This window comes from Homalodisca vitripennis, chromosome 3, assembly GCF_021130785.1.
Source record: "Homalodisca vitripennis isolate AUS2020 chromosome 3, UT_GWSS_2.1, whole genome shotgun sequence".
In the NCBI taxonomy this organism is placed as follows: Eukaryota; Metazoa; Arthropoda; class Insecta; order Hemiptera; family Cicadellidae; genus Homalodisca; species Homalodisca vitripennis.
The window spans coordinates 117,464,604-117,483,015 of NC_060209.1; the positions used below are offsets into that span (position 1 = coordinate 117,464,604).

The 18,412-nt window shown below is 32.2% G+C and overlaps 1 protein-coding gene across 1 annotated transcript in view; it reads left to right on the forward strand.

Annotated features, from left to right (window-relative positions):
- LOC124357385 (serine/threonine-protein kinase minibrain) overlaps positions 1-18,412 on the forward strand; it is a 226,230-nt gene that overhangs the window by 174,881 nt on the left and 32,937 nt on the right. The window contains exon 3 of the mRNA XM_046809140.1: positions 13,709-13,897. Coding sequence (XP_046665096.1) covers positions 13,709-13,897 — 189 coding nt within the window. The remainder of the gene's footprint in view (positions 1-13,708; positions 13,898-18,412) is intronic.

An 18,412-nucleotide genomic window follows, 5' to 3' on the forward strand; every position in this document is an offset into this window, starting at 1 on the left:
GAAGTTTTTATTTTACTCTTCCCTTGACTCACAGTAATATACTTTTATTGGACATGTAATTTAATCTGATTTATATGCCTAGGTAAAGTGTCCATAACATCTAATACGAGCTGTGATAGGATTCTTATAAAATATCGAATACTCCCAATCAGTTCATCTGAATGTAACCCTCACCGCTTGTAACAATGTTGTCAAAATAGAACTTAAGCTTCGTTGAAATTGTTAATTGTATAATTCATTATCGAGATATCGTGCAGGCAGATATAAAGACCGTAGAATAATTTGTCATCTCCTCGAGTGAAATGTTTCATTCCCTAACGTTCATCCAGTAATTCGGTGATGTATTTACCAGTAATACAATAACTTAATTCCATTGATCAAAATCAAATTCTTGCATTGTTTATAACGGAACAAAAATAAAAATGTGTGAAAGAAAAAGGCAGTTTAAGATTGTACAGGACTTCCGACAAAAAAACCGGTAATGTACATTTTTTAGTTCGAAGTTTTCAATTTAAAATCAACATGGTAAACCTATTATGTACATTAAAAACAACTACGTGCATCTATATACATAAATAAATTTCAACGCCTTAGTATATTTTGAAATGTATTTGATAGGTAATTATTTAATATTTTTTTCTAGTTAGCAGATTTTGACATTTGAAAAATGGGAATTATTTCCTCGATTTAAACTATGACTATTAAATATTTATGTGTTAAATTATTTTTTGTGCCACGTTCATAATCTGTGGAGTATACAGATAACAATTTACAACAATTTAGTAAACCACGCAGGGAAATTCTAACTGCCACTATGTTCAATATGGCAGATGTTCCAAGTTTGGCAAGGAAATGGTTATATTTCAGTTGTTAGACATTGTAGAGCAAAACTAAGTGTTTTATTCTAGCGTTGTTGTATTCTTGTAACATATAATGATTATCATTGAATATGTTTACAATATAATGTATAATTGATTGCAGCGAAACCAAGTTTACGTTTTTAGAAAGAAGCAACTTTACATTATACTGATGACGATTTGTTTTGTTTATGTTTCAAAGATTAAATCGAATTTCGGAGCGTTAGGTGTATAATACCAATCGTTAGAATCGTCAGTGCTGTGCAACCTTTTCAATTAATAATCCGTCTTTTGATAGATATTTCTGTATAAAAGTCAGATTGACCCATGTCAACTGACAGTCAATAATCAAAAACAAGAACAACGTTTTAAGTAATTTACAACAATGTTCTAACATGACTTTGAATATTTCTTCAGGTTTCAAGATATTGTTCTTACGACCTTTGAGTAGTTAGATTAACATAGATTAAACACAATAATATTGCCGTATCTTTAATAGATTCAGACGTACACTGAGACTCAACACTAAACTTTCCACATGGTATAGATGAGTCAATTCTTAATCAATAAGAAGAAACTGTGGCGGATTTAGAAATAATCCTACGGGCCGCAACTTTTTTGCTGTTATCAGTAACATTTATCTGCAAGCATTTTTTATTAACTGTACATTCACGTCAGTTAATGAGGTTAAGGCGGCAGTTAACTATGACTTATGGGGCTTGCTTGTTAGTTTTTACAGTGATTTTCGATCTCAAGGACCATGCGGATGTCAATGCTTGGTAACCAGTTCTGTGTGTAGTGATTGTGCTGTGGCCGGCGTCTGCGCGGTATCACTCATCCCTCCCTCCACCCTTCGCTGAACCAGTCAATGCGTTCACGTCAAAAACTTGATTATTTTGAGTTCAGGTTATTGTAAACTTATAATGAGTCGAGCCGCAATGGTTTAAAAAGTCAGTTGAAAATGTACTTACACAAGCTTTGTTAATGTTATTTTAGTTACTGGTGAGTGTTTCACTGGCGTAGTGACATTATTGTGACTGTGAACGATTATCAACCACTTGCAGTATAACTACAGGAGAATAATCAAAGATGAGTAAATGTTTACACACTACCGGTGGAGCTTACATACATAAGTTTTAAAAACAGCTAAAGGCGGTGATTTATTGAAATCTGTACAAATTACTGTATTAGACGATGGAAACAGTTGTTCAAAGTACTGGTACTGATAATAATTCTGAAAATATGATTTTAAATAGTAGGCCTTAGTTAGTTATAGTGTTACTGCCCTTACTGGATAACATACTCAATACTTTCATGATTTTACTAGAAGTAGAAGATAAAACCTCTGATTTTAATTTATTGGATCCACATTTTTGGGACATTTAACCAACCATCTAAAAGATAATGTTATAAATAATCTGCCACCGCAACACTAGTCAAAAATATTGGTCTATGGCTTACCCCAATCTAAGCTTATTTTCCAGATAATACCAGGTATGCTTATGGTATTTACTTGTTTACGAAATGGACAACTACAAAAAGAGAGTAGTTACACTAAAGGCTGTTTTTATTGTGTCCCGTGTAAACTGTACTATTCTGGTATTTCTGAAAATGCATTTGTTATTCAAGGTTATAGCGATTTGAAAAATATTTATTATTATAGACTTTCACAACATGAGAAGTTCTGAGGATTAACACACAGTCTTACGTTATTAGAAACAAAGTATTTGGCAAAATCGATTCTGCTCTTCACCAACAGCATTTACGTAGTTGACTATTGGTACAAGGTGAGGAGCCCAGTCCTATGACAATGCCACAAATATGTCAGGGGCGTATTCGGAGTTGCTAGAGCTAATCGTAACTCATAACTCTTTATTATATTATCTTCCGTGTTCGGCACACTTCTTGCATCAGATGGAAACACACACAGCTAACTGCTGTCTTTAAGCAACAAAAATGTTTGTTTATTCACAAGTTGTATGTTTATTGTAGCGCATCAACCACAGATGGTCGGTGATCGAGACTATGATTAAAGACAGTAGCATCAAGTAAAAATGCCTAAGAGACAATATAAAAGGATGGGTTGCCAAATGGCAGGCATAAAGCTGAGCTTTACTATTTCATTACTGGGAGTTTGTAAAGCCCTTACAGAAATCTTTGAAACCCACAGGAAAAGCCAGGGTCCAGGTCCATAGCAAAAGGTCTGAGCAAATTATTTGGAAGAATAGAAAGCTTTACTTCTTGTGATTTTTCATGATGCTTTAACTCACCAAGCAAAACTGTGCAAATCGTTTTGTGCATAACACTGACTTTGGAGTTATTTGCAGTATATACGGATCTCTCTAAGATAATATTTACAAGGCTTAAGAAAAAAGTTTGATCATTATTTGGCGAAGGGCATGCAGCTGGCAAAAGTTAGGCTGCCGCGTATCATCTGGACTGTAAAAAATGAAAAGAAAAAGTGTCATGACGAATCAGGTTATGATAATGATATCACCAGACTCGGCGGGAGACAGAACATGATTGTTAATACATTATGTCACAATCGACATTTATTGATCTAGACAAAAGACACAAAAATTAATTCGAAAGAAATGGAGTCTTTGGTGTTAAGTACAAATAAGTATTTGTATAAGTACAAACTGTTTACCTTGAAAAATAAAGAATTTCGGGAGATAGATACGAAAGTTCCGTTTTGATACAAAAGTATTCCACTGATTCCTGCCTCATATATTGGAAAACTTGTTTATTTTAAGCATTTCTAGAGCCACTTAATCAAACGTAAAAGAGCATCATTGGCCTAGTGTATTCTTGAAAATCATTAGGCAACAACAACTGACAACCAACATTAATGTAGCTTTAAGATCTTTTTCATTCATGGTATAAAAAATGCCTCTAATAAAAGGATATCCAGTATTTAAAAGAGTTATAAACTACCCCCGTAATTTGACCACATATGCCAGATTGTCAGAGCTGACTTACTTCAATGTAAATGCAGAAATGGTCTCTGCTATAACATTTTATGACGTTATAAGGACATTTCCGTCAAAGAAAGCAAGAAAAGTTCACGTGTCAACTTTTGATTAATTACTTTACTATTGACGGATAACTTTGATTTCTTCATTGATTGATTATTAAAATATTAATGTATTTTCTCATAAGCAATAAAAATGTCTTTCGGATGCATTATATGAATAGTATTAGTTTTGTCACCTTTTGATAGAATGATTTTCACAAGCTCATAAACAGTTTGTTATGTATAGAGGTGCAAATTTGTTGTGCCTATGTTTCCAAGAAATTTAAATCCGCCACTGAACATAGACTAAACATGGAGGTTTCAAGAAGGTCGTTCAAGGCTTTGTAAAGGAATTATTATGTTTTAGTTATTGTCTTTAGTTGAGCAATACCGAAGGTCAATTACGACAATATTTGTATTTAAATGCAAGGTTTTAAATTTTGCTAATATTTTGAGACAATGACCTTACAACTATTTTAAAAAAGTGCACGATAAAATCAAATCCTTATAATTCAATATGTCTACTAAAATGATTGCTAATTTATTGCAACAGAACAGAGTCGATTTGATTGCAACGATTTTTAACTTAAACGTGGTTTTAAAACTGTTGCGTTCCTAAAGTTCTGAAAGTGTCACGAATATATTAACATTCAGAGTGTTCTTATTGTCAATGTACGAATAACCTTTCGTCTTTAGTTTGATATTTGTAGATGTGGTAGATTGATTACGTTGTCACACGTGAACAGGTGCAGGATCCGCCCGACCGTCTACCCCAGGTATACTCTCTATGTATGGTATTCGTTCCAGCTTTCCAAGAGCTTTAGGGCACCGAGCTTCCTGATCCTGTTCGCAACGTGTCTGTCCTACATCAAACTTTTGTGGGCGTATTGTGCCAAAGAAGACCGAGCTCATTCCGTGGTAGAGACGTAATTGGCATTGCAAAATGAGATTCCCCAGGGTGTTAGTTTTTTTTAATCCAAAGTCGGTACGTAATACTCATTCCCTAAAAAAGGCCACAACAGTGTAGAAATTGCAAGAAACATTTTTCTTTTGAAAACTGACAGATCTGATAGATAGGGGTAGGAAAGCACATAGAAAAAGATCAAAGATGAAATACCCGTCAGGATCAGAACAGAGAATATACTGTATATTCTTTAAGTTGCCACTAAGGACATACAGAATATGGACTACGTTCAAAGAATTTACACTGCATGTAAGATTATACTACATATTAGTTACGCTATGTTTAGAGTTTTAGAACCCCATGATAAGGTTTTTTATGTTTTCAGTATTAAGAATTTAAAATAACGAGAGAGCTCGTAAAACGAAGTGCCCTTGTGGCAGCTAACTGACATCAGATGGAATTGGCATCATTGACTTACTTGCCTTTTGTGCCACAAAGAATATTTAATAACGGGTTGTAATTTCTTTGATGGTGATGGGTTATACTATTAATTTTAAATATTACTGTGTAGTCGTAGGACTAGACCGAAATGTTTGTAATACGCGTGAAGTACAGAATAAGTAAAATGTTATAATTCAGACACGCGTGCAGGCGGGTATCGAGCACCGAGTAGAGCAGGGAGCCGCGGAGGCTAGGGCAGGGCAGGGCAGCCACCACGGGCAGCGTCTAGTCAGGTGTCTAGCGCATTCTGTCGGCAGACATTGCAACTCTGCCCATTTATCGATCCGCGCGGAACACCTTTGATTTGTGCTCGGCCGAGCCTCTGTTGTGACGCCCCGCTACCCGCCACCGCCACTCCGCCAGTCTGACCCACATAAAACAGCCGACAACATCCGCCAGCCGCCGCACCGCGCCGTCAGTCTTACCAACAATACAGACGAATAATATATTGATGTAATGGCTGGTTTTATTGTCTTATGCGATTATTGTTCTGAAACGTTGGACAAATCCAACTCCTTGGATGGTGAATTAGAATTAGGCCGATTGCTGCATAATGGACATTAGGTTTAGTCTCATAAATAGATTTTATAATTTATAAATATGGAGTAAATGGTTCAGAATATATTAATAAAATACTTCGTTACTGTAGTATTATAGCAGTGACACAAAAATATAGTAGACGTTTAAAACAGACAAACACCTTGTTGTATGATTGTAGACTCTTTGTTGTGACACTTCAAAGATACATACGTGAATAAACTATGCTTTTGTTTTTAATTACACACTATTCATAAAAATATATCTTAATCCAAGGCTTAGTGTAGTGAGTAAATATGTATTTTAAAAATTGTTAAATCAAATTTTTTTGCCCTTTTGACGCTCTAAATTGGCGTTTAAAAATTAAAAATAATAATTTTATACATACTTTGATGTCGACTTAATGCGTAATTTGGATAGCTAGTTAAAATATGTATTTAAAAAAAAATGTGTGGGTCTTGTTTCTTATTACAGTTATGTTTATGTCCAAAAGTAGCAAGTTAGAAAAATAATTTGTATTTTCTTATTAACAATTTGTTAATAACTTAAGGGGAGGCGGTACCCCTATCTTTGTAATGTTAACATAGGTACCATTATCTCAGAAACTAATGGACCAATCAACCTAAATTTTTTTATACAACATATATAGGTATTTAAGCAACTACTGAGTTTTTTTGGTGCTTGTATCTTAAAAAATAAATTTTTTATGATTTTTTTTTCAAACCCATATTGAAATATCAAACTTGGAATTTAGAATATTTTTTTAGGTACCTAATTATAATAGGAGGCATCTCAAAAAAACTCAGTAGGTGCCAAAAATACCTATATAAATGTGTGTAAAAGTTTCAAGTTGATTGTCCAAGTAGTTTTCTGAGAAACGTGTACCTTTGTGTGCAAAAAAAACTGTAAAAAAGTAAATTTGCGGGAAATCGCAAAAAACGAATATAATGACCTATTTAGCTATGTTATATAATATTTTTACCTATATATGATATGTAATTGGTTTTTATAATTAAATGTGATCTTTATATTAATAGAATAGGCTATATATGCTTTTTAATATTTAGAATTATCTATATTGGAAAAATTTGTATATCAAAAGTAACGCGATGCGGGGTTAGGCCTATAGTCATAACGGAGTGAAAGATAATACAAAAAAAAATTAATTAGGCTATATTATTTCAAACATTTTTGAGTTTAGAATACATTTATAAGAGAAATAACAGAGGAAAATTATGAAATAGAAACTTATACCCAGCCACAAATAGAGTAAACAATAACAAAATTATAGAAAAAAACATGCAATTTATTTACCGTAGCATTAGGCATTCCTGGATCATATGCAGGCTCCTCTTCAAAATCCTCCTCAATCCTTCTTTTTAAATTCCTGGTTTGTCTCCTTGCTTGTCTTTGAAAGTCACTTATCGCACAATTTGCTCGTCGCACTCGCTCGTAGTCAAAACTTTTCATTGCGTCAATTGTCCTCTTGCAAGGTTCAATGCCTACTGCTCTAAGCATTTTGCATTTTGCTATGTTGCCAATCATTAAAAGTAGAAATAGCATCATAAGCACCAAACTCAAGTGTGTTCAATGTCACAAAATCTTTTTTTGGCACTCTAGACCAGATGACATTATTGATGCTTTCATTGACATTCTGCGTCTTACCGTGTAAACATTTTCGAAGAAGGTCAGGATTTGCTAAAGCCTGAAAGATTGGTTTCAAGGCTAACATTATAGCTGAAGGAATGCTGTTCTTATGAGAATATGGCTCTTTAGTGTGCTTTGCCTTGTTGTATTTACACCATGTATTTTCTCCTGACGGGCAAAGGCCATGCTGAGGATTGTCGTCCGTCGAAAAGTTTATGAAAATATATGGCCCAAACCGCTGCCTTCATGTTCTGTAGGTTATCAGTATTTTTTCCTAATAGCATTTCCATAATAGGTTTGCAATTGATCAATTATGCCATCTGTTAGTCTATTCTTTCCACCTAGTTTGCCGCCATCAGAAAGTGTTACGCCTTTTGAGTCTCTTTTTTAGTTTCCTTAGCCTAGACCCCATTCTCTTTTGAATATGGCCTATACACTCCAGTTTCTGTATTTCCACTTCACCATAAGGTTTACTGTCTGCAATAGTTTTGAAACTATTTGTATCTCCATCACCTAAATACTCTAAGTACCTAACATTATACTTATTTACTGATCGGTGAAAAAAATAGCTAAGGCTCCAGCTGACTCCATACCTCCGCTCGAGCCTTGATAATTTGCCGAACAAATAGCCTCATGTTGTTGTTTGTCCAAACAATTACAAAATTTAGATAACACTTCTATGTCCATAACTTTTCCTGTGTCAACACTTGTACAAGTAACAATTCCGTTTAGAGAGCTAAAGCCACGCCGTTGCCAAGTGCCATCAATACCTACTTTTAAGTCGCGTTCGTTCTTACCTAAGGTTTTATTTTCCTCAACAGCCTCATCCACAGCAGTTTTCAGGGATTCATCCATTACCTGTTTAGCCTTGTCTTTTAAAAATTTATTATATCGAAACGGTTTTGTTGGAGGTTGCGGAAGATTCATTACGCCACATAACATTTTGCCTGCAGCCATACCTTTCCCGATAGACCTCAGTCCATACACTAGTCTAATATTTACATCAAATAGAGTCTTTTTTTCTAAATTAATATTCCTAGAACTATTAAATTTATGTACATATTTACAATGGCAACAATAAATCTCCATCTCAAAAGCCAGGCCAAAATGTTGAGCAGCACGCACTTGTAAACCACTTTTCTTGCAATTTTTACAAAGTGATGAACTAAAAAGTTGATCTGATAAAATTTGCATGTTAATAATTTCATTGTCATAGTTTTTCATCACAATTAAACATCTCATACTTATCTATGTTTATTTTCTTTGAAGAGCTTGACTGAGATTGTGTTGACATTTCAGGCCTAGGGGTAGACTCATCTTTTGACATCTCATTAGGGTTAGGACTGGCTGGTTTTCTTTTTCCTACCACCAACTCCTTTACGGGGTTTAGCATAACTACTTTTAACACGAGGCATATTTATACATAAACAATCTTGTTAGCAATAATAAATATAAATTACTAAACTAACACTCACTATATCACTTCACAAAAGCACCAAAAACCACTAAGCAAAACAATAAACAAACAGTATAAAGTCAGAAGCAGAACTCAAAGCTGAGATGAAATAGAAGTTAGTTTCAGGCCTGCCAACACAACAAAAGCAAATTATAGCACACAAAAATAAAAGGTCATATGTATAATAGTACATGTGTGAATAAACGCAAGCGCTGTCACAAATTTCTTCCTGAAAACATGATGTAAGCATATTTTAAAACTTTTTTTCTGTAGGTTTACAATTTTCAAATATACATGTATTATATATCATTGTGTGCAGAAAAAGCCGCTTAACATTTTAAAAAAATTAAAAAAAAATGTGAAAAAAATATTTTTCTGGGGTACCGGCCTCCCCTTAAGTGTAACACATAACTAATTTTCTTGTAAAAAAACTAAATATGTCACAAATTGGTTTTTAGTATCATTATTAATAAATATTACAACTTGTTTAACATACACTTTGCACTTGCAATCAGCACAGCTGTGTATCTAGTGGACCCACCAAATAACCAAAATTGGTAACCAAAAAACATTTAAAGGGAGCTTTTGAAGAGATAAAAAAATCATTATTGATTGAGGAAAATAAATTCATTTCTGATGTCATAAAAGCTAGGCTAAATGGACATAGGTAAGTTTGAACTTTCTAGGTCTACTATTATTAGTATTGGAAATATTCTCATTTAAAATTACTAAAAAAAGGTAAAAACCGTAACATTTCCACCACTTTTAATAACTAAAACTAAAATTTGGGAATTTTAATTATTCTTGATGTGTATTGTTTGGTAAACCAATTATTATAAAGTTCAAATACGTCTTATACCCAGCTATTAGTGAACTTGATATAAAATTACCCATATATTCATAGGCCTTAAAACGTAAGCAACATGGGGCCACCTCGTGTTCTCATACAAAAAATTTACATTTCTTGTTGTCGATTGCCTCTTCTTTTCTTCTCTTCCAAAATGACAACTTCCAGGCATCCAGCATATTACAATAATTTATCGTCTTCTGTTATGATCTGTTGGACATTCACTTAACAATGTTCGAACACGTTAACCTTTGTCACTTCCATGTTATGGAATCTTCAATAGTAGACAGTGGACCCAACTGGCTGGTTGTGAAATATGATGAATCTCGTCTACTGTTATGATTTATTGGACAATTCCATAATTGTGTTCGAACACGTTTATTCTTGTGAGTCGGACATGTGATTATGGCTCATATTATCGAACTGTGCCTCCAGTCGTAACTTTACTTTGATTTATCCCTGCCTTTGATAAAAGAGAGATTGTGTTTCTTATCAACCTTCGCCAAAGGTTTTATTATTATTATTTTTTAATGTCTAAATATGCATTACACACTTTAATATTTTATGATTACTTGAGTCATAACTAATAATGTTGCAACCTACATAAGTTATCATTGGTCTAAATTATTAGTGTGTCAATGTCATGTAGAGTGCTTAATTTTCCTCCAAAGTACACCAGCATACATACCACCTGTATGTACCTGTCTATATTCGTGAATTCTTAGTAAACACAGTAACACAGTATTTATATAATCCACATATGTAGTTAAAATTTGCCTGATGTTGCAGTGATCTCAATAGTGGCTATTATTTTATTTTGATACTAGCTGTATCCCGCGGCTTCGCACGCTTTTCGTAAGCTTTGCCCGTGTATGTGCACTTCTGGTTCAAGTGAATTATATTTCCAGTGCCGATGTTAAGTTTGCCTTGTTGCCACGATCAAGAAAATCTGTGTACGAGTATGTTTATAGCCATCATACACTTACATGTAATTTATTATAAAGTGGTCTAACACTCTAAGTTCAATCAGAAATTTATCTTCAAGACAAATATACATCATAACTTCAATATAGTGTTCGGTTATTTAATATACATAACTGACTCGTAATTGCAGTTTTTAGTGTGCAGGCGCTTTGAAAACTTGCATCTTTTGCAGCACTGCCTGGTGGCGAATTACATCAATGGGCATAGTATATAAACCTTCTCTGTGGAAAAATACATACAAATTTTTATAATGGTCGGTTAAATAGTTTACGATTCCATAAACGACAAACACACAAACATTCATTTATTTATATATATATATATATATATATATATATATATATATATATAATATATATAATGTAGTAGACTATAACCTTTGATGGTATTAGTTTTACAGGAGATAGATAATTCATACAGACAAGTACTGTTCGGGGGAATATTTTAGTTAGTTCTGAGGTCCGACGGCAGCAGTAACTTTGTTACCATTCAAATATTTACTACTAGAGCCTTCCTCTCCACAGAGAGTAGTCTGAGCATTGGATGAGTTATCTCTGGAAGTGGACAATATTAGCTTTTGTGAACTACATTTTAATGTGATTGAGATTTTGTATGTGCTTTTATTCTAAGTCTATTTACTTATTTTGGAAAGTCTTATGTCATTTTTAATTATATAAAGTTTTATTCAAACACTAACTATTAATTATGACATGATGTAAACAATATTTATGGCAGCAATCAAGTAGTTATTTTTAATTTGTTAATAATTTTGACCATATGATTTCATGTTCTATATTGTTATAAAGTTCTGCTTACAGTGTAAATTAAAACACAGTTTGGTTGTGGATTGCATCAATTTCAATAAGATTTTTTCTGTTATTTTTAGTCATTTGTATTTCACATAAATCTGAAATGATAAACACAAAAATTAGATTAATTATTCACTCTTAAGTAAGTTAATTGGATATAGGTGTTAAAACACTTTCTTGTTTAATGTCTTGCTGATACCAGTACATACACAGATAGGTAAGGAGAAGTAGACCTGTGTAATGAAGTGGCCAGCTTGGAGGCTGGGCAGGGCTCCACGAGATGTTTTGTGCTCAACCAACACGCTTTGCGCATTTTAATTTGCAATTGTTGAGAGTTTTAATCTTAGATGAGTGGTTTCTCATCGCCGGGAGCAGTCTGGCTTCTGCTGTTGCGCATTTATTGAAACACTTCATTGCTCTTTCATTTGAAAAACATTTTCACTAGCTCAGCTATTGTTTACTGTCACAGTGAAAGTATGCTACTATTGTCTACTTCCAGAGTCGTATTAACAATTGTTTGTGTTCATTAACTCGTAGTCAAGTAAATCTTCTGTTACCTTAATCATAATAAATAAGAGCTCCAAAAGATCACTAAACATATTACTAGTTAAATTTCTGAATTGTGAAATAAAATAAAAATTGCTATACCTATTAAAATTCACTTTTATTGTTCTGATATTTTAAAATCATATTCTATGTTAATCAACTAATATTAACATGATTACATTGCAAAGTGCATTTTTCAAAAACTCTTCCATGGATAGATACATTTTAAAAAATCATTCAAGAAATGTTTAAATACTAGTATTATCCTGTCATAGTCTCTTCCAATATTAGACTATAAGGCCTCCTGAAAAGGATACACTGTAGCTTACAAAGTGTGAAAAACCTCACAAGACCATCAAAAAATATTAAATTAAAAAAATTACATAATTATGTTAATGTAAGTTTAGTATATGAATACTGAAATTAATATAAGACAGTGAAAGTTAATAAAGTTGTGTTAAAACTTTTAAGTAATAGCTTAATAATAATAACTTTATTCTAATATGATAGTTTTAATTAGCTAAGCGTTAGTGAGGCCTATCACTCAAGGTGCTGGACAAATGTAATTTCAATCTGTCTACCTGCCCGCAGATTATCTCAAGAACAAACTGACATATATCGGCTTAACATATTGCTCGAGCTTTGTTTCTATATAGAGGCAACATCTGAGTTTGATTATGATACATATTATTTCATGTATTTAGCTGAGCGTTAACGTACATTGGTCCTATGGGTATTCATGATGAGATTGAAAAAAATCAAAGAATAAATACATTTTTAAATAAACTGACTATAGACATTTGACATAATAAGGTTACTTTGTTCGATTAGTTGGAATGACTCAGTACATTAGCTGGATCCTTCTATGCTCTCGGTTTTATCAGTTATTTGTTTATAGATAAGGTAGAGTTTGATGGTGGAGCATGTCTTTCCATGGGATTTGTCTGACCATTAGCAAAGTGGTAATATCTCAAGAATAAATTAGGCTATAAACTTTATGTTTTTGTATATTTTTCGTAGCTTTCATTATAAATAAATAAATATATTGAAATTTTGCATGTATCTACTTTTCATCACAGGCAACATCATGTTTGAGGATTGACATTTCCTTCTATGGAATTTGTCTAAGCTATATCTTGAGAAAGATTACATATCTATAAACTTTAAATTTTTCATACAATTTCATTTCTAATTAGACAAGAATGAGTTTGATGATGGCATATATATCCATGGGATTTGGCTGAGTGTCTTTAAAGTTATTCATTCATTCAGCTGGCAAAATTTCTTAACTGTCTGTCTGGGAGCGGTAAAAATTATCTGTATGATTGTTTGTTCGCTGTACATGTTGAGAATGAAATAAGCATTAAATTTAAAATTTTTCATATGCCTTTATAAAAGTTTGTTTTGCAACGTATGATTCGGTGTAGTCACCTTGTACCTAGATTAAGCGTTTTTAATTTTGCATTTTCTTTAATGTTTTGAGTTGTCAAAGATTATTTTTATTACAGCTACTTGAATGCATTAGATGCAAAATGATGTTAGTATCTACTTGTTTGTACTAGAGTAGTGTATGTACTAAAGGAAAGTATGTTTGTGGTTTACAGGTCTACTATGCCAAGAAGAAGCGACGGGCGCAACAGACACAGGGAGAGGACAGTTCTCACAAGAAGGAGCGGAAACTGTACAATGATGGCTATGATGACGACAATCATGATTACATCATCAAACATGGAGAGAAGTTCCTCGACAGATACGAAATTGACTCTCTCATTGGCAAGGGCTCTTTTGGACAGGTAACATCCTATTCTCAGATTTAGGTGCATTAATAATGATATTGTATTATGAAAACTGGATTACAGTTGGAAGTATTGCACTTATTACCTAAATGTTATCCATCAGAATGGTATACAAAAATCTTTGAGAGCACAAACAATATAAAAACATTAAATTTCTATTTATGTGTATATAAAAATGTAATACATTCTGTGCAAAGAATAACACATGTTGGTTTTAAAAGCTTTTTTTTATTTAACCGTGATTAACACAAGTTACTGACAACTTGTTCATTACTCTACTCAATATTGTTGGCTGATAAATCATATTTTGGTTGCTACTTAGTGATTTTTGTGCTCTAAAAAGTCCTAATTAAAAGTTCTGATTTATTTATGGCTCTGATCTGGAAAACACATTCAATTGACATGCATAATAACTGAAAATGATGTACTAAGAGTAAAATTTGAATATACAGTAGGAGTGTATCCCTTCTTGTACTTATTTCACTTATACTCAATTAAGCCAAATTTATGAACAAGTTTTAAATGATATCATTAGGTACTGAGTGTTTTCAAAGTCCATGTTTTTAAGTGTTAATATCAGGAATTTATAAGTCACACAAGATTGGATTTCTACTATGAGAAAATGACAGTAAAACTGTAAAACAATGTTTGTTTAAGTGAGTATTGGAATTACTTATTTGGTTTGTGCCATCAAAAATAGAATAGAAGTAACCCAAAAACAGATCCCTGTGAAACTCTTATGAGTGACAGTTCTCAATCCGAACTGATTCTCACCCAACTAGACAAACTGGCACCATCACAACAAACATTACTCGATCCACTTAACACTAACATTATCAAAAACATTCTTTGTAAGAGTGAAGCCGAGGTAGGGGTAGTAATAACTTAGTCCTCGGCTAAAAAAAAAAAAACTGAAAGTTTAATATGGTACTAATTATAAAATTACTTTATGTATTTAGTAATCTACACGAACTTTACTATACTATTACGTACAAAATAATTTTTAGTGGATTCATAGAATTTGTAATCACTCTAGTAATATAATTTCAAAGAAATGTTTGTATGTCATCAACTCTCAGGACACTCAGTCTCTAATAACATCTACCTCTATTCAAAATTATGTATGTATACGGGCTTATGCAATATAAAACACAAGCTAATAAAAATGACACAGGTAGTAATAGCAAATTCCTTTTTTCTCTTCTATTATATATACAGGATAAAAGTATGAACCATCTTTGTATAATATATAATGATGCAAGAAAGGAGGTTTTGTAACTACCAAATTTCTGCTGGTTTATATATTTTGAAATTTTATTTAACTTTTATTTCTACACATTATTTAATGTGAGTAAAGATTCTAAGTTGGTTGCATTTCAAAGTTTGCAAAGGAAGTACTGTAATTACATTTTAGTTAAGTTGTAGCTTGGTAGAGTAAAAATCTATACTCGAATTCTTTGGTCATATACATTTTTTCTTTATAAGTCTTTTGATATCTAAAAAGATTTCAAGATTGGGATTGTACAAGTTTTAAGAAGTATATAATAATATAAATCAACATAAATAAACACGACCTAATTTTCTAATAAATATAAATTATAATTACAGTGAATGAATTTATATGGTTAATGTGGTATTTTGTTTTCAAACTATAAGTTACAATGTTTACCAAAAATGGTTTGTGCTCTTGACTTTTTTCGTTGTTTAAACAAATTACTATAAAAAGCAATCTTTGAACATATAGTTTTGATTTAAATGGTATTTTTTCATGGATAGACTAACGACTCTCAGCATGACTGATGAGCATAGCTCGTTACATCTAACATCTAAACACCTGGGTTCATCTTGTGAAGCAAATTCAGATGTTGGTGAAATAATAAACAATAGTAGAGGAGTAACCTCTTTAAGAGCTGCTTCAAGCGAACAACATGATGGATTGGTTCCTCACTTACAAACTGAATTTGTTTATAAAACTAATTTTTTTTAACTTACAAGTTGTCAGCAAATATATATTAATAAGAAACCCATTGAATGTATAAAAAAGGATATGTGACGTTTATTTATTTTCACTTCAGAAAAAAGCTCTAAATTAACATGAATTTACCTGACTTTGATTGAGTAATTACATGTTTCGGGCATGAAGCTGATAAGGTAAATTGCAAATTTATCTGCAACATATTACAGTATAAAATGGACCCTACGGAGTTTGAACGTTCAGATACTTTTTTCTGGCATGCAAGTGAAACCATTGAGCAAACCTTGATGAAAGGAATGAGTGTCGAAGGATGTACTTTTAAAGTGGTGCCACTGAAAGTGTAGTAAATAAATGGAGTATGAGAATTATTTATAGTTAGATGTTATTAAAGCCATAGAAAATTAAGTTATACATCTTCAATAAAAGTCATCAATACACTGATTCGACAGATGTTAGAATAGAAAGGGATAATACTGATGTTAAAATATTAGTGGACTTCTTCAAACAACACAACCCTTTACATAATACAGATACTATTATTTCTTTTGCTACCGGAATTACAGGAGACAAATTCTTGTTGATCTATTGTGGCTGTTTCAAGGTATTTGAGTTTAGAAACAAAACCGGTAAAGAACTGAACATTATATGAATTGTGAACTGGCACCATATCAGCTTGCTCTATTTGAAGTTGGTGACCTTGCAAAAGACAAAAACCCGTTAAAAAAATTCAGAAGATTTCTCTTAATTTAAAAAGTTTATAAAATGTTCATTAAGTTATTTATGGAGGCATGTTATTAAATCGTTATAAATGGCAAATGAATTAAACGTTAATAATGGATATGTTAGCATTATGTAAGATATTAATAGAATAATAGTAACCCTTAGGTATTATTTTATGGGTATAAAAAAAGCAGTATTAAATCTTCCAAATAACTGTTGCTTGCGCATTGAAAAATAAATGTCCAGATATTGAATTAGATGAAAACATGCATCTGAAAATAGTTCAAGACAACTTTTGTGTAATAATAAAAATAAAAGTCGCTTGATAGATATTTTCAGAATTAAATTAGCTAACAATAATATTTTTACATACCAAGTGGAAAGTGAATTGTTGATACAGCTATTAAATTGGAATAAAACATTTTGTTGTAGTTTCAGAAGATATCAATGTCTTGGTGTTATTAACGACATTGGTGGATGTAGATTGTGAAATATATTCATGGAAAAGTTTAGAAAATCGATCCCAAACTGTAAGGAACATATTGTTTATACATGCTTTCACAAGTTGTGATACAACTTCTGCGTTTTTCAATAAAGGAAAAATTATGTTCACCAGAAATTTTGGAAAAGAAATTATTTACACAACAAAGCAGAAGTATTTAAAATACAAAAGAAGACTCCAATAAAATATTTCAAGCGGGTGTAGAACGTAATTTGGGTTTATATATAGCTACAACAAAAACTTTGAATACGTTCAGGTTCAATTCTTTCTTAAAAGCAACTGCCAAAAGTACTAGACAGTGTTCTTTTGTCATCATTACCTCCTACATCCAGATATGGTTAGGAAGTGAAGTAGTTATTGAAAATTGAGGATGGACGTATTCCAGTAACATGTACATCCCAATAACAATGAATTAATTACCTGCTCCAGATAATCTACTGCAAATGTTATTTTTTAATTTGAAAAGGAATGTGGAGCTGCGTGTGGATGCCAGAAAAGTGGCTTATACTGCAGTTTAGTATATTTACAATGCAGCAAAAATAGTTTCTCCAATACTTCACCTGTTATAAAAATAAATGAAGTCGACAAAAGCACTTGATATAAAGAAAAATTTAAATGTTTATTTAAAAAAATATTTTATTCATAATTTTCTTTCTTTATTTCACTCTCCTTAATTTGCTTATTTTTGAAAACATTTATTACATTCACAGAACTCATGTTATTTAAAATTAAACTAGCCAAGAAATTTCATTGTAAATTGCAACTGATGCTCCAATCTCTCCTTCGTGTTTTACTACCTGTTCAAGATCCCTACTGCCCTTGGTTGATACACACTGGTATTTTTAATTTACTCAATTATAATTACCTTTTATTATTTATAGTTATAATTGTCTTTAGTTCCTCTATATCTATTTAGGTGAAGTTCCACATATAAAGAAAAATTACTATTTAAAGCAAAACTGTATGAACAAAAACAAATTTTTATAATTATTTGTTCATACAAATAAAAAATAAAATGCACAAAAAATATTTGGTAAACATTGCAATTTATAGTTAAAAAGAAAATCCAACGACAAATTCATTCACTGTAATTGTAATCCGAGGTTTTACATTTTTGTCGTTCCAGACACTCCCCTATAAGTTATTCTGGAGATTGTCATACTGATGGAGAATCTTTTCAATTCTTTCTTCATAAAATAGTTGCCAATATAGTTGAGGCTCAATATCAGTTTTATTACTGTACCTGCCGAAAATTCTGCCCTCATAGCAACTTTACCTCAGAGAACCGGTGGAAGTCACTTAGTGTACAGGTTAG